Below are 18,491 nucleotides of genomic sequence, written 5' to 3'. Positions count from 1 at the left end.
AATATGTTATTGTACATAATATTTAGCATCTATAGTGAAAAATTCAGCTTGCCGAAACGAAAAGTCGCGTCCAACTCTATATTTCCTGGCCTATTAACTGAAAAGTATCGTATATTCACAAATTTTGATCCAGTACTTTTTTAAGTGATTCAGAACTATCTTGCAACAACGGGGTTGGAAGAAATTCAATAAAATGACAAAAAAAATTGTTGAAATTTCTAAAAACTCGAGAGGATTTTCACTTTTCTAAACAGCTGCCCTTAAAACTCAGCGACCTCTTTTGAATCATTCGCTTTTTACTTACCATCGATGACTTGTTTCATATAAACCAACTCGTTCATCGAGTCGTAAGTGACTTTATCGTCGTGTTTCGCCAGGACTGTGCGGATTTCTTCTCTTACTTTGTCCTGGGTGGCGGTGTTCCTCGCCAATTCAAAAAGGGCGAAGGTCATGGTAGTGGAGCTGGTCTCGAATCCAGCTATGAAGAAGACGAAGCTTTGCGCTATTATCTCAGGCATAGTCAGGGTGTTGCCGTTTTCTGTAAGTTCAAACACATCATTATTATTATTTCATTTACGTATAAGTACATTTTCGAACGAAATAATCTGTTGGGTGTCCTTAACAAGCACAATTTTTTTTGGTTTAATTTCATCCATAGAAGCTACCCTTCCTTGTATATAAAACGTTTGATAGTACCCTATCACACCTGTAGGCTTCATACCTGTAGCATTGTCATCTTTGGCCTTCATCTCGAGGAGCAGCTGCATGAAGTCGTTGCGCTTGACGCTGTTCTTCTCCCTGTACGAGATGGTGTCTTGCACGACCGATGTGTAGAAATCGCACACTTCCTTCCTGAACACACGGAGAGAAAGGGCTCTAGCAGCTTTGGGGAAGCTGATGCAGAAGGCCTCTTTCATCAGTTCCAATGTGGAGGTCTCCAAGACCTTCTTCCCGTAGACCCTGAAAGAAGAATTGGGTTGTTCGAAGCTGTTGCAATCCAGGCCAAACGCGCATGAACCGATGATGTCCGTAGAGAACCTAGAAGGAAATGTCGTTACTACAAGATAAGGTGCTAAAAAACGCTTGAAGTGAGTCTCCTCACATATATGCAACAGTTCCAGATACATAAAATCTGAAGTGGATGTTATTTTTCTTGCCATCATGCCACTGTGAGCTGAACCCCATTGAACTAATCTAGGTGAATATAAAAACTTACGTGCCACAATAAGCAGCTCTGAATACAAGAGGTAAAATTATAATAGAATCACTTGTCATACATTTGGAAGCCATTGATGACAGCTTTAGTGAGGGTGGTTGTGACAGATACAAAAGTTACTAATGATTTTATTAATGCTTATAAGATCGTTTCTAGTGCCTCATCGATGGCATATCTCATTTTTGGAAGCGATTGACGCTAAAAGATTTGGAATTTAGACAATTCTAATCTCCAATTCAAGTTGGATATTTTAAATCTGTTACATGTATGATAGCGTAGCTTATAGAAGTAGTACTATTGGTACTTGCATCAGTGACGTGCACTTCTTTGTAAGCTTTACTTATTATTATGACGAAATATTAGCATAGCTTTTCATTTTCCTTACCCAAAATATCCTTAATGTCCACAGCTTGCTTTCCCGCAACTTCGTCCTTGATATACTTTTCCAGGATTACGCCACAGTCTGCCATTGTCTGGAACATCATCCTCATCTTCCCCGACGTGAAAGTCGGCGTCAGTTTGGCCCTCAAGTTCTTCCATTTCATTCCAGTTATGGCAAGTAGATGTACACCTAAAAATTTTAACTTGTATACAAGTAACGAAATAATTATTTATCTAGAAAACGCCTTGGATGAGCGTTGGAAAGAATCGACTGTAAAATTTACGAAAGTTATTACTGTATAAGTATATATGCTCAATTTTCGGTGCTTACTTAATGGATCTGCCTTTTCGTTAAAATATATGCCTCTGTCCATAAAATTGTTGAAATCTTTTGTCATTATGTTTTTCACCAAATCCAAGTCAAGCACCATATATATTGGAACAGCCATTGTATAGAACCCGCAGCCCTTCCAACCTAAAAAGAACAGTTCTTTTAATGTGCAGGTCCTTGTAATAACCTCAAAAGGTTGTTCGTGGGGTTATTTTGGACCAAAAACTTTTTGACTTAAAGTGACTTCAAGGAAAACTTCATAACAGTTACAAATCGGAAGAAGATTTTCTGTTGGCAAGTAGAAGTTAGAAGTAATTTCCTATCGATTTTATTGAGGTGTGTTGTGGTCCTATAGTTCGAGAGATATTCGAGGTTTTCCATACTTTGGTTGTTTGTTATTTGCGTATTAAGACATGGATGGTATGTATATCATTCATGAGGATCAAGTAGCGGAAAGGCCCCAAATGGGATCCTTACGGTTTAGACGCTATCTATCCTCATTTAGAGAGCTGAAATCGTGATTTTCTTAAAAAACAACTGATTATCTCGAAACCAGTAAGTTTTAAACAACATATACATTTAATAATAGTTTGTTGCCTTTTTATTTTTTTCTTCATATTTGTTTTATTTGTATGTTTGTATTATTTTAATTTTTTTATATTTTATTACTAGAATTAACATATCCTGTTATTGGGCATTGCCTGTTGGATGTGTATTTTAAATAAACTCTACCTAATATTAACCAAGGAATTCAAAAACGCAATAATATACAGTTCCCTTTAAAATTGCAAAGCTATGTTCACGCGAAATGGCACACCCTGTAAAGTTTTTTGAGTAAGGAAACAAATTAAAACGGTGCGCATTAATTCTGCATTGCTATGCACAAGGCCGTCTTCAATGTGAACAATAAGCCACGATAATAAGAGTATCATGAAAACCACAATAATAGGTCTTGCATAATCTAATAAAATTTTAAAATTTAAAGTAATTGTTTGAATGGAATGTAAAACATATTTTTGTATCATCCACACTAGTCTGTATACAAACCTCTCGCCTTGGCTTCTTTGTACAACAAAGCAATATGCTCTCCTATGCTCAATTGGCTTGTCAGTGGGTTTGGAATGTTCCCGAACGGTATTTTGGGCACGAAATATGGGATACCTTTCCTCTTCCAGTACTGGTACTTCCATTTAAAGTAGGCGTAGACGACAACTGTCAGCGTCACGAAGAACGCCAGCGCATCGTAGGCGATGGAGTTTGTGAAGAGAACCATTGCCCTCCTGAAAAATAAGAAGAGCCGTTTTGTAGGATTAAGAATGCATACTTTTTTTAATGAAAGCGTATATTAAAGTGTATAGTTTTCATTGTACGTTGTAAGAGTGAAGATAAAGAAACTACACACTCAACTACTAACACGAATATGATACTTAACACTTATTTTGTGTTTGGTTTTACGTCAACAGAAATCTGTGGTGAATAAAACCACATGTACTGTGTATAAAAGTTTTGGTACCACAGTGCATGGTGCCAAATAAACTGAAGCACAGTTTTGTAAATATTAATTCACTAGTATATGGTAGACAAACCTCGTGATTTCTTTGCCGGGAAGTTGAAAGAACTGAGGCAACAAAGTAGTAGAGTTCTCGTGAATGCATCAATACCAAACAACGCTTTGCAAGCATCTTACGAGATGGGTTATCGAGTCGCGAAATATAAAAAGCGTCATATCATCGCAAGAACATATCTGCTGTAGAAACTTCTTCCAGTAATGCCTTTGTCCGATAATACAATCAGTCCCAGACTACAGCGTATGACAGAGGACATCAATGAATTGAAAAAATCAAAGCAATTGAGTTGCTGCTGGCTGAAGCTACGGAATAAATAAGGATGCTCATTCGATAAACTATGCAAGATTCATATGTGGTAATCACATTGCAGAAGATCTCTTTTGCAAAATTGTTATTGCTTGTCCGAAGTCTCTGGATTTGTTCGGGATCCTTGATACTTTTATATCACAAAATAATTTGGATTGGACTAAGTGCGACTTATTACACACAAGGAAGGGGTCGCATTAAACTATCCAAGTCCTGAACCCAATCGGGGTTTAGAATGTGGAGTGAATTACCTAACGCAGTCTTGAATTTATTCATGGTGTTTTGTCTGCTGGACTGGAGTACGATCTTCCATACTGAATACTACTGACACTGGTTGATATATTGAAGACGTCAGGGTACTATTGGAGTATCGGAATCGGCAACAGTAAATTAGATCCGAGGCAAGTTCCGGTTCATTACATAAAATTTGAAATGAGGTTTTAGTTACACTAAGTGAGTCCTAATCTCCTACAAATACTCACTAGTACCAACTGAATAAATTCCAAGAAAGTATTGTGACGCACTTTTCCTCGGTTCTCTCTCTATGGGTCGGTCGGTGTTACTTTTTATTATTTTTAACTATGGTGTGTGCACCCCCTGTAATTAAATTTTTCGGAAAGGTCTTTTATTCCTCGGACTGGACTCTAAACGGTAAAATTAGTTAATAATTTATATAGTTGGTTTAGTCTCGGGCGCCAGTTTCCCTATATTTTACATGGGGGAAACTCCACGCAACCCTTACCCACGGTTTAGAGTAAAGTGCACAGGTAGCTACAGTGATGAAAGTAAATTCTAGGGGTCAAATGTACTTTTTTTCGGAGAAAACGGCAGAGAGTACTTTTCTCGGTGTAGTTTTATTTTAAATATAAAATTAAACGGAATTATTTGTGTATTTCGACAAAACGGTATCAGCGTTTTTGCTGGTTCGGAATCTTATCAGTATACTTCGGTTTTGAAAGAAATACACCTATTAATTTTACTGGATTTATTCACAAGGAAAATATTAAAACTTTATACAAATACAAATCGTGTCAATCTTAATTTCTACCTACTACGAAATGACTGGAAATATTTATAAGCTAACTAAACAACAACTATATACAATAACGGTGTTAGAGACAAAACTAAAAATTGTAGATTTCGGTTTTTACAACTTAACTTATCACCTTTGAACAGATTTAAAAGAAATATAGGTTTTATGAACGGAATTAAAATAAAACGTTTGTTATTCTGCAATATTCAACGGTTTTAAGTAAAAAGGTGATTGTAGACGGTACTGATACAGAAATAAAATATTTGTAAATATTTTGTCGGTCCCTGCTGAAAACTAAACAAAATTATACGGAATTATTTCAGAATAATTTACACTCAGGTCGGTGGTTAAATAGCGGTAATGTTACTCTCAGGTCGACGGTTAGATAACGGTAGTACGGTCCAGCAAGCAATGCAAAATTAACAAGCGGTAAGCGGTAGCGATAACCAGTGAAGAAAGCCCAGGCGGTGCCAAGCGGAAAAATCGGGTGGCGATAGGATGGTAAAACGGGATCCGAAGTATCTCGCCTTGCAATTCGTACTGTCCTCTAAGTTTTATACGTCCTGGTGACCGACGTTGTCGGACTCTCAGTATACAACGCTTCCCGGTCTGATGGGTATACACGCCGATCAGGGAGAAACGTACGTATATTGAACGACCCGGAGATTGGGTATACACGCCGAACCTCTAGGTGTAAGTTCACATATCCTCTATTACTCAGCGTACATCCTGGTGCGGGACAACGGGCAACGCTGTAGTAAACACGAAAGCTTCGTCAAGATTGGGTATACACGCCGAATCCAACGATTGCTCTGTCGTGTGGGTTGAGAAGGACGGTGGAATTGGTGTGCGGGTTACCAAGAATATTCTTCTCGGGCCCACAGTAATTCCATTAAAGCGTACAAATCTTTTCGGACTTGTACTCGGTCGGAACGGACCATAATAAAAGGAAAATATTTCTTACTGGATTTACTGGTTATTCCTGGCTGGCTTCGGTGGAGACTACTTGCTGGCGGTGGACTTCTACTCGGTAGTGAGTTCTGGCGGTGGACTTCTGGTTGGTAGTGAATTCTGGCTAGAAACTGCCGGTTTCGGGGAATGTCGAGGGCTTTTGTTGCCCCAATCCCCACTGGATTAACACAAGTCGTGGTGGGACCTTCACGTGACTAACGACTTGTGCGAGCGGATATTTGATATATGTATATATATACAAAAATCAATAATTATCGCCGCGGGGTAAAATATTTGCCAGATTAGAACGAACTTTGCGTGCTAACGAAAATGCATTTTCATCGAGAAAAAGGAAATGAATTTCAAAATCAATGTGTATCGTATTGTGACATTACCGTAGCTACAATACAATATTTTGAGGAAAATACTAGAAATTCTATACGACAGGCCACCTTTGCATTGAATTCAAAATGAAACTCTGCGCAAAGAATTTTGATCTCCAATGGTCACCTTGACTATAGGCTAAACAACTTGGAGCACTTATCTGACATACATGCTGAAAAAAGACTTAATTATGTAGCCCAAATAATGATTAATTTTTTTAAAGTAATAATCATAATTTTATATTTTGCTTCGTGTTTTGTTATTAGTTATTGTTATATTTATTAGTTACAATTAAAATTGTCTATATTTGGTTACCCTATTTAACCGTCATCATGTGTATTGTTTTATTTTTTTTCGTGGAGCGACCTTTTTTTAAGAAGAGCACAGCAACTAGCATGTTAGAGTTACAGCGATTGTTTTTCACAGTAATGCTGATTAAGTCATGACTAGTTCCGATACAATAGAAGGTACATTTTTGTACAATGTTTGTTATTGTAACTTTTTAAGGAGAAGAGAAAATGTTTATAAAAAATAGTTAATTTTAGTTATCATAAAGAGGTTGTTCAACTGCAACAGAAGCCTGCAAACCGTGGATAATTTAACATGGTTTTAAAATGATGCAACTTTTATGCGAAACACTTTTTTGTTTTTATTAATGTTATCACTCAGGAAAGCCCGGATATACAGGGTGTTTCAGAAAGACCACCCGTAAATACAGGGGTAAATACGTAGTACGACCAAAAATAAAAATTAAAGAAAAAAATAAGAGCGACAAAATAAAATTTTTTAAATAGAATTTTTACGAAAATTTCTAAACGGTGCGCAATATTTTTATTTAATTTGGTATTTCGGGGTTTTTGAGGACGCCAAATATGCTGGTATAATTATTTTTTTTTGTATATTTCATAGAGGGCGCTAGTTATGATACATTCCTATTACATTTTAAGTTCTAATTTTTTTAAGGTTGTTTTTTTTTACCATTCGGGCTGCAATTTCTAATGCACAATTTTATTTTCTAAAAATAATATACTCTTGTTAGAACTTCCTAATGTAGACGGTTTTCGAGAAAATAGGCTTTCAATTAAACTCTTACAGGTAGGATGTTTATGTAGTATTTTATCGAATACCTTCACACATTATTCGTCAACTTGTAATTTTATTGCTGAAATTGCCTAGATATCATCGAAGCGGTAAAAAACCAAGATAAAAACAGAAATCTTCAAAAAAATCTAGTATATCAATGATCGCAAAATAGTATTATCATTATGCATTTATGTAGCCACGCGCATTTAAAATAATGGTAGGTATTTTTAACATTCACAGGGAACATGGAGAATAATTGCTTATTATAGTTTTGGGGGATGGTGGGGCCCAAATAGCCCTTTCCAAGTGGACTGTATATATAAAAAAAACTAATCTAAACTCACCAAAATGTGATGCAATAGATGTTTCTTTAAGTCGATGGCAAAAGGAAAGGGAAGAAGGGAATGCACTCGACTTCAAAGGGGTTCACTTCACAAAACCAATTGTACACAACAACTATTAACTATTTCCAACGAACCGAAATACACAACAACCGCTCTGAGCGCTTGAATCGAACTAAAAAAAAAATAATAAAAAATATTTAACAAAAACCGGTGGCCGAACACCAGCGGTTCGCCAGGATATCTATTCTACATACCGGGCGTATTCAGGGGAGCTTGGGCAGTTCACAATTACAGGAGAACTCAGTCGACACCATCAGAACTAAGAACACGTACCGCAAAAAGAAACGGTTTGTTAGTAAAACTACAACATATGGAAACCAGCAAATTCAAATGAGCGGATTTCATAAAACATACTTAGCAGACTGCGCATAGTTTTCAGTCTACAGAGTGTAAAATAAACAGGGACCTGTTTAAAAATTTTACGTTTGGAAATCGTAGACGATAAAATTCAGAATGAGTAAAAATTGTGGTAGTAGGTATACATCTTTTACATGAACAAATATTCCAGGAACAACAATTAAGCACCGTGCTCAAGAACTGTGTTACGTTAAATTTCGGTTTCTCGCAATTCCCAAGAATACGCCTTGTATATATTTCTTTATTAAATTTAGTATAGACGTTAGAATAGTAGTAAGATAAGCGGGTAGCAAAAAAAAGAAACGAGGTGATAAGGAGCGAGGAATTTTGTCGTGTGAGTCGCGCTCGAGGAAACTCGAAATTTTCATTGATTTTGTAATCAACCTTAATTGGGACATAAATTAAAGTTTTCCACATAATATGTTCAGAAAAGTTGGTGCTAATAGTGGCTAGTTGTAATACTTTGTGAATATTTATCCATAATTGGGATTCATAGAACACGTGGCAGCGATATCACTTTTGAACTGTCCTTTTCCTTACGCAATCCAGCTAGTTGACCGAAAGGTATGTCACTATTTTTTTTTTTCACCCGTTTCAATCGTCGAAGTGTAGTATTTTTGTATTTTTATAGTTATACTATCAGTCTGTGGACCTATTTCCGTATTCTCCGTTATAATAAGAGTCATATTCGCTGGTACGGAGGAATAATTGTTTAACTGTTGAGTGGAAGTCGATAAGGATCCACTAGAAAGGAACAAAACCCCTGGGAAAGGGTGTGTGTATTTTTATTATAGATTTAGTTATACCAAGCTAGTGTTATTAAGTTTCTTTCCTAGTATTAATGTCGTATTAGGGTTTTGGTTTTGATCCACGACACAACAAGCGGTGTCAGCGGCTGCTCAGCACCCGCGAGTATACCGGCCGGCATCCGGACCGAAGTTAGTATACCAGCTGTCCCTATTTCGAGAGGAAGCATAGCGGAGATAGAGAACCGCGAGTTAAATTTTCTTTATTTAATTCCTACCAATAACTTTTATTGATCTTACATATTGTGTACATATATTATTTTTAATTAATCATACCTAGTTTAGTCAGTAGTAAATTTCGAGACATTTATAACTGTTGGTCACAAACAATCGTGGATTTAAATATTAGTTCAGAATCTATAGTCCTGTTTTTATTATTATTTACTTCATATAGACTGGATAGTGATTTCGCCGTAAATTAAAATATTAGGTAGTCGCAGATGCATTTATTAGGTTAGGATTAGTTGTTATTTATACTTATGTTAGTCGTAATTATTTAAAACTTAGAATTTTTGTCTCAAGTCCTGTGTCTGGTTGCCTTGCCAGCATATAATCTTGTTAACCGCTGTTAGCGGTTAACTTCTTCCAGTAATAGCCATAACGAATCTTTCTTTATTTTTCTTTGCGCTGCGCTTGCGCCCTATATTTATTTTAAATACTGTTAGCGGAAATTAAAGCAAATTCTTTCTTGCGTTCGGCAACAAACTGCCACATCTGCGTAGCGCCTTATATATTTTAATTTTTGCCTTACTGTTATCTTGGTATTAAATTGTTTACAATTAGCTTATAGTGCAGGCGCTCACTGCTTGTATTTATCTTGCTATCAACTTTAATAGCTCATTTTAATTACTGCTTTGGTCAACCCGTATTTTCCTTATTGGAGTTGACGCCTTCAATAAACATTTACATTTATACCGTATAATGTTTTTATTAACCTCGTTTGGTAGATTTGGGGCTTAATCAACGTCGGTATTCGTTGAGGTAAATTTACCTGGCGCCCAAAACAATCCGTTACTACTACAACGGCAATATAAAAAATGGACAGTTTGAACTATGAAATATTTTCATTGTTATTGCCAGCTTATCCACCCTATATACATGAGAAACATCCTGCCATAGTTAAGAAGAAGATCAGCCATATTTCGACTTCAAATTTCTTTCATTTCTCACAGGAACAACCTTCCCTCTCAAATTCCTAAGTCGTCTAGATCAAATATTGCCAAATATTCGACTCTCTTCCTAATAACGGTGACGGAGCAACTTTCACATTGTTTGCAATCAGTTGGCCTGAGATTTTAATTGCCATGCTGACTAAACCGACAAATCCTTTTTTAAAAATATGTTTTATAATTATCTATACAAAAATTGTATAAGAAATGTCACATGAAGTCATATTGTCACTATCGACACTCAAAATATTTAATTTTTTCTGAATGTTTCATGGTTTATATCGTTATTATTACGAGTTGGTCTTTGTTATGGGCGATGCCCCTCATCTCCCGATCTTCCCCCACTACTCGACCGAGTACGCGCGCTCGGCTCGACCGTTTTTGAGCATGTTTGGAGGAATTTTTCACCTATTTCGCATCATTTGTAATTGTAATATACGTTTTGTAGTATTATACTTCTACTTTTAATATTCGGCTGAAAAATTCTAATCAGATCGCCTTCAACGCATCCAGAAATTTTGCAAAATAGTGCACCAAAAAATTCTAATTGCAATTGTGCTACTAATAATAATAATCCGACAGCGTCTGCTTTGTGCACACTTAAAGTACAAATAATTCACTACTTTTGAGCACAGGCTCAGCTCTACAACGCTGGGAAAAGTTTGTGAATAGGGTAAGGGAGTACTTTGAAGGACGATAACAACAACAGAAGCATAAGCACCAGCAAGATCAATAACAGCAATAACAACGGCATCTAGTCTAAGGCAACGATGTAGATAACGTTCTTAAATCTTGTTACTTAAACTGGTTTCCTTGGTCGACAATATGCGTAAGGAGGATACGAAGCGTTCTATCGAGTTTGGTAGGAATGCTTTGACTACTACAGTAAGGAGTGTGCATTAGTTGTCACTGTTGCTGCTGCTGTTGGTGTTGTTGTTACTGTTGTTGTTGTTGTTGTNTTTTCACCTATTTCGCATCATTTGTAATTGTAATATACGTTTTGTAGTATTATACTTCTATTTTTAAAATTCGGCTGAAAAATTCTAATCAGATCGCCTTCAACGCATCCAGAAATTTTGCAAAATAGTGCACCAAAAAATTCTAATTGCAATTGTGCCATAACTAATGGTCCGACAGCGTCTGCTTTGTGCACAGACTCAGCTCTACAATTTATAAAATGACGGAGTATTGAATTTTTAAGAAACCGCTAAATTTTCCGATTTTTCCGGGTTTTCTTCGTTTCTAATTATACGATCGGATCGATCGACCTCTCGTTTTATTCGTATTTCGATTATCTACAAAGCGTTCACGTTGCTTTGTCAGTTTAGGTTTATCAGTGCTGAAAGGCATCGTTTTCAGACTATTGATGATATCAGAGTAAATTCTTCACAAATTTTAAAAGCCATTTCAATTGAAGCTATACAGGACTGCTTCCAGAAATGAAAACCCCACTGGAGAAAATTTGTGAATATGATAGAAGGAGGCATGGATCAATAATGCATAAAATTGATAATAAAGCTAAAAAAATTAGTTCGGTTATTTTCTGTACAAACCTCGTATATAGACATACAGATAGATAGATTTTATTGATCCCTTGTTACCAATTAGGTACACTAGATGGAATTACACTGGATGGAATTTACCGTTTACGCTTTTACACTAATACTTATGGACGTTTAAGTAATAAAATGACATTGTTTACAAAAACAGTTTAAACGACATTTTGCCCCTATAAAATGGTCAAAATAGGCAGAATAAACAGTTTAAATCCAAGTAAAAGAAAAAGTTTCTCAATGAAATAGAAACAATGTATGCCAAGAAATTCTTTGAATTTATTTCTAAATTTTAGCACAAATAAATCTTTAATATACCTGATCGGTCTATTATGGGCCATCCTGTATACAGGCTGTTACAAATTCGCTTCTCACTACAGGAATCTCGGAAACGATAAGAGATACGAAGTAGCTTAAATGGGGGCAAAGTTGCATACTCAGGGGATCAATATTATGCCTCAAAAAAATCAAGGTTAACATGATTAGCTTTCGAAATATTTGAAAAAACCAAAATTTTGGAAATCCGTTTTTGTTTCATTTCAGCCTTGTTTGAGGTGATATTGAAAAAAAGAGGAACACTTTCTCATGACCACTTTTTACCCTCTATCGAATGCCATAATCAATTTTTATATGTAAAGTTTCGTCTTTCCAGGATCATCATCATCTTTATTTTTTTAAATATGACCCTGGACATTTTATTACATATTTAGCAAGCCTTTATGACCCCCAATACTGTACTGCTTGAGCCCGAACCAGATTCAGACGTTTTGTTTCGAAAAATTCATCTTCAGTGTATTCGTTCCAAATTTATCTAATTTTTTTATTTAGATTTCTGTTTATTGAATTATCTTACAGTCTAAGTGTCGTTAGTCCCTGTGAAATTCACCTAGTTATTTAAACTATGTGTTACCACCACGCATTACAATAAAATAATATTAAAGTTTTAATCCCGTGCTCACAGTTATTTCTAGGCTTCTCGAGTGCTCAGAATTGCGATCTATTTTTTTTTTTTTCAGGATATTCATACAAATACATCTGACATGCTCTTTCACAGTTACGGTGCCTTTGCCAAAGCGAAAGTATTTTTGAACATTTACTGAGATTTTTTAAATAATAATATTCAGTTGGCGTTTTGGTTGTTCATGTGCATTTTTAAGAATTAATTTGTCATAATAAAATCAAAATTGTAATGTTTTAATTTTGACGCAACTACTTATTGAGTTATGTATGACCAAGTGATCGTAATAGTTAATAATACATATTTTATTGTAACGCGTGGTGGTAATAGTTTAAATAACTAGATAGATTTCACAGGGCTTAACGACACTTACAGTATACGATAATTCAATAAACAAAGACATCTAAATAAAAAATTTAGATAAATTTGGAACGGATACACTGAAGCTGAATTTTTCGAGACAAAACGTCTGAATCTGGTTCGGGTACAGTATTGGGGATCATGAAGGCTTGCAAAATATGTAATAAAATTTCCAGGGTTGTATTTAAAAAAATGAATGAATATAAAAATTGATTATGCCAATCGATAGAGGGCAAAATGTGGCTATAAGAAAGTGTTCTTTTTTCAATATCACCTCATATAAGGCTGAAATGAAACAAAAACGGATTTTCAAAATTTCGGTTTTTTTGAAATATTTCGAAAACTAATCATGTTAGCCTTGATTTTTTAGTTCGTATCTCTTACCGTTTTCGAGATCCATGTAGTGAAAAACGAATTTGTAACAGCCTGTATACGCATATACAGACAGTCCCAAAAAACTTTTACACACGATAACTTAGCCCTAGCCCTAGCCTTGAGCCCTACCAAAACAATTGTTTCAGGCGAAAGTTTCAGGATAATAAGTGAACAGTATGCCGGTGACCTTGGGTGTGACCTTGACGTTAAAAATATATTAATATTTGAAATAAATTTGGAATAGTGTTAAGTTCTTAAAATTTGGCAGTTTTGTAGGTTGGCAAAGAACTGCATTTTTAGTATGAAGTCAATTTTTATCCACCGCCAGTGGCCCGTTAGGCGTGAGTCGGTTAACGTTTTCGTTAGAATGTAAAGTGTCAAAAGTCCCCACCGATCCCATGTGTGCTAAAAAAGTTATTCGGAGTCAAAGGTCAAATTTTGAGGTTTTTTGGATTTTTTTCGAAAACGGTAAGTTTTATCAAAAAAATAGTTCATACAAAAATTATAGATCTGAAAATTATCTACAAAAATGGTCCTTATACTTTTTTATAAAAGAACCACCATTCCTGAGATATCGCGATTCTAAAAGTTGAAGGAGTCAGCTTCTACATAATATGCACATATGCAGAGTGTCTACTGCTTCTTGAATCCCTTGAAAACCTTGACAACTCCTTGAATCGATTTAATCTACTTGAAATACTTGAAATCTCCTTAGAAAAATTTACCTCCTTGAAAATGAATTAAAATCAACCCTTGAACACCTTGAAAACTCCTTGAATCCGAAAATAAAAATTTAGTAGACACTGTATATGCAACGTATATACATAGTCAGGCACTTAATGCAAGTAAAAATGCATATTTGTGTCTCTTATATGTATAAACTATATTATTCTGAGAATATACACTCAAAAGAAACTTAGTCCCTTAGTCAAAATGACGCAGATGTGCTTATAATTGAAACAGCAATAGAACAATTTAATGCGACAAATACAACTATTGTAGTTGGTGAAGATGTTGACTTATTAATACTACTCACTGCAAGGACTCCAATTCATAAAATTTTTAAAACCTGGAAGGGATCAACAGCGAACAGAAATATATTCTTCAAAGAGTTTATCTACTTATCCAAAATGCCAAAACCATATCTTATTTTTACATGCAATAACCGGCTGCGATACTACATCAGCAATGTTCAGAAGGGGTAAAACATCAGTATTAAAATTATTTGGAAAAAAAGATTCACCTCAAACAATAATCACAAAAGGAATTCGCTTTCTCCTTGCTGTTAAGGAGCTCCAAAAAAAAATGATTTAAATATAGATATTTAACTTCTGTAAAAAATACACGAAACAAGAAACAAGTACAATTATCTTGTCTTCCTCCAACATCGGCTTCTGCTAATCAACACTTGTATCGAGTATACTACCAAGTTCAGACATGGCTAGGCAATCAACTGAACCCAGAAGACTGGTGTTGGGAATTAACAGATAATACTTTGGAACCGATTCAAACTTTACTTCCACCTGCTCCAGAAAAACTCCTAAACACTATTTTTTGCAATTGCAAAAAAGGTTATAGTGCTAAATGTGGCTGTAGAAGAGTAGGGTTACTGTGTTCTCCAGCGTGTACTAATTGCCAAAGCCAGTTTTGCTCAAATGTCCAATTGAATACAACAGACGAAGATTCATGTGATTTCGATGAAGAGACAGCTGATTCATCTTCATTTGAACAATTTATGAACATCCAGCAAGAAGAAGAGGAAGAAGAAGAAGAAGAAGAAGAAGAAATCGAAGAAGACATGACTGTTGAAGTCGACTTTGAAGAGTATGAATCAGATTAAAATATCAAAAGAAATCAGAACTACAGTTAAAGTCAATAACCAATATCAATATCAATAATCATCATACAGTTAAAAGAGTATTGTCCCTGAAAATTCCGTCATAACAGTTCGTGGAGTAGGCCTACCGGGGAAAACACGTTAAAAAACGCGTCAAAGTACACTACCTCACAGGTGGTGTGGAAATGTGTGCATATCTTGTAGAACGTGCCTCCAACTTTTGGAATAGCGATATCTCAGGAATGGCGATTCTTAAGAAAAAAGTATAAGGACCGTTTTGTAGATAATTTTAAGATCTATAATTTTTGTCAGGGCTACTTTTTTGATAAAACATACCGTTTTCGAAGAAAATCCAAAAAACCTCAAATTTTGACCTTTGATCTAGAATAACTTTTTTAGTACACATGGGATCGATGGGGACTTTTGACACTTTATTTCTAATGGTGTACCCAAGGTCTCCACCAAAATTTAGCTCTGTCGGAATTTTCGTTATTTGAAATGTCTATTTTGACCGGGCTATAATGTGACTGAACGCAGATAATAGTAATGCAAATAAGATAATATTGGCTGTTAACAACTGTTTAGATATCAGCCTCCTGATATTAATTTAATTTTTAATATAGTTTCGAATACGCCTATTAAATTATATTCGTTTTATAACCGTTATTTTCTGTGAAAAATTGTTTTGACCTTCAAATGATCTGCAAGGACATCCTAGAAAAAATCTATGATCTGAGATTCCGACATAAAATTTGGCGCCGTATTGGTTGATAATATAAAAGAGTAGTGTATTTCCATTTGATACTAAGTTGACCTTGGTTTGACCTTGCAACTTGTGGTGCCATCATCGAATTTATCATTCAAAATCCTACAAATTTTGCTTGTAACATTTTCCTCCGCAAATCGATCTTGTCAAGTCACAGAAAAATGAGTTTGACCTACAAATGACCTGCAAGGAAAAAAATACGACCCCATATTTCGACGTAACCTAGTATTAATGTTTTAATTTGTTGGTATACCATAACGTAGCGTTACCTATGCCCTTTATAGATACCAAAAATCCGCTTGATATCACGCTCCTGAAAAGTTACTAGCATCTACCCGAACTCTTGCATCTATCAATTTTTTTCTTTAAAAATTAATATCTCAAAATCTATAACTCCTAAGTATAGGGAATATTTAATATAGCGACCTTCAAATTTCATGTAGAATCCGAAAATACAATAATATATAGGGTGTCCCATTTAAAATAACGAAGTTGGCGTCGACTTCCGGTATAACCGGAAGTACTAGAGAGTTCTAGATATTTTAGTTGTGTTCGCCTCAGGGACATTGCCATGTTGCAAAATTTTCAAATTTTTCGGAGCAGTACTTTCCTAGATATCGATCGACGCAGTTGGCGGGACACCCTGTATATTAGATAAGAAGTTCATTTTAAGTTAACATACAAACTTTTTTTCAGCTTCTTACGTTGTAGCTTTTACAGAGACAATTTCTTGCACAACTCACTCTCACAAAACCCAATCTAAATTATATTTTTTTTTTGTAAAAATTATTCGTGAAGTGCATTTATAAGTAGGCATCTTATCACAAAGATACGGCTAAAAAATTATGACATTATTACATGCTATTTATAACTAACCAAAGAGATAACTGTTTGTTATCGCATTGCATTGAAGAACAAAACATTGGATATAATTTGGCACCGACTAAAATATTACAATAAGTATTGTTTTGTGGCATGAAATGTTCAGTAATCTTATAATAAACAGATCCAAGATAAGAGATTCGTTTACGATAAGAGATTATTCAATATAAAACTAGCCATTTCAATTTTTATATGAAGTAATTTTTTCAGGACAGGGAAAATTGTACAGATAGATGTTGTAGGAAATACAGAATGTTAAGAGTGTAAGTCCCGTTATTTTCATGTGATAGCTTGGATCAAAATAATAAAAAAATATTGTGCAAGGTGTTTGTGTAACGTTTATACGGGTACAACAAGGCGCAGATTATTATTGAATGAGAGCTATTTTGAAAAATGTGTGAAATCCGGCTCAAAGGACCATTATACTCGGCACGCCAGGCTGACAGGGTAGGCATTAGGGTGTCGCTAGATACATGTCGAATAAATTGATCGATGCGATTCAGATCAGAGGCAGAGATGTATAAATGTGAAAATACATATCTTAGATTACTAAAAAAAAAAACAGTTATTTTTTCATCAAAGAGATGCCAGTGCACATGATGTGATGTGATGGGGCACAAGCTGTCAAAAATGCAATGAAATAAAAAAAGTTGTTGTAGGCATTACAGTTAAAATTGGCATAAACTGCAATATTAATAGATTATATTTTGATAATTATAAAAAATATGAATTAGAAGACGAAAATAGGATAATGTTAAATATCTTACAAACACATAGACGTAATATTTAATAAGACCGACTAATTTTTACAAAATATTATATAGTCCAGTCACTGAAAGCGAAAATAAAGTAAAAGCTCCCAATTTTTTCGGATAGCATGGATTTTCCTGAAAATTTGCGCACAAGCTCATCTGACCCCCCACTTCAAAAGTTATATTGTCTTGAAAGTTTTAGCATGACCACCACCAGGGGACTAGTGCAAGGGAGGAGATATTTTTTATAGTATACGTAACTAGGCTGTGGCGTGTATAATCTATAAAAATTACTACTACAGCTTCCTAACGACATGTGTAATAGAAAAGTTATATTTTCGATTTTTTTTTTTGTAAATTAAAGTTCAAATATGGATCAAAATATTTCCTCTGGAACGGTCCTGTCCGTGTGCTGTACGATGAGTTACGTGCTGTAGACCAGCCGCGTAAACAAATCGTCGTTGAAAGATACCATTTTTGGGGAATTTTTCAATGGAAAAGTACAAATTAAGAAAAATAGATATTTAAAAAGATATTTTCTTATTATAATAATCAACAGTAATTACCATCTTAAATACATTGTTGTTACTACAAGAGTTAACAGACAAAACCACATCCGTAAGGATCTGTAGTTACCAACTGCGTGCACTAAACAAACTCCATTAAAATATAGAAAAAAATTAAATAAAACTTACCATTTCTATAGTCCAATTAAATAAGCCTTTAAATCGAAATTTTGGTCAACTTGGCTGAATTTTTGATATGAGTTAGTTTAAGGTATATTATAACAATAAGTGAGAGTAATTTTTTGTTCAACCCCCGGCCAAGGGTGGAAAAAGATAAAACAAAGGGCTTTTTCAAGATAACTCAAAAAGGGTAAGAGCTAGAAAAAAAAGTTTTTCATGAAAGTTGTAAAGCAGACAATTCTACATAAAAATGGCCTCTTAACTTTTTCTTGTACTATTACAATTAACAGAGTTAGGGAGGCTAGAAGTTAAGGGAAGATTTCAGAAATTTAA

At 35.0% G+C, this 18,491-nt stretch overlaps 1 protein-coding gene across 1 annotated transcript in view; it reads right to left on the bottom strand.

Moving 5' to 3' along the window:
- Positions 1-304: 304 nt before the first annotated feature.
- The window catches only part of LOC111691299 (probable cytochrome P450 6a20), a gene marked incomplete at its 3' end in the record, with an annotated part of 33,539 nt that continues 15,352 nt past the window's right edge, over positions 305-18,491 (bottom strand). Inside the window, exons 2-6 of the mRNA XM_023454500.1 lie at positions 2,976-3,208; positions 1,929-2,072; positions 1,602-1,787; positions 722-1,234; positions 305-538 (exon numbers count right to left, since the gene is read on the bottom strand). Of these exons, the coding sequence (XP_023310268.1) occupies positions 305-538; positions 722-1,234; positions 1,602-1,787; positions 1,929-2,072; positions 2,976-3,201 (1,303 nt within the window). The remainder of the gene's footprint in view (positions 539-721; positions 1,235-1,601; positions 1,788-1,928; positions 2,073-2,975; positions 3,209-18,491) is intronic.

The sequence above is a fragment of the Anoplophora glabripennis genome, unplaced genomic scaffold (assembly GCF_000390285.2).
Source record: "Anoplophora glabripennis isolate ALB-LARVAE unplaced genomic scaffold, Agla_2.0 scaffold245, whole genome shotgun sequence".
Taxonomy (NCBI): Eukaryota; Metazoa; Arthropoda; class Insecta; order Coleoptera; family Cerambycidae; genus Anoplophora; species Anoplophora glabripennis.
The sequence above is the reverse complement of the archived record's forward strand: the minus strand, read 5'-3'. Positions and strand labels throughout refer to the sequence as shown.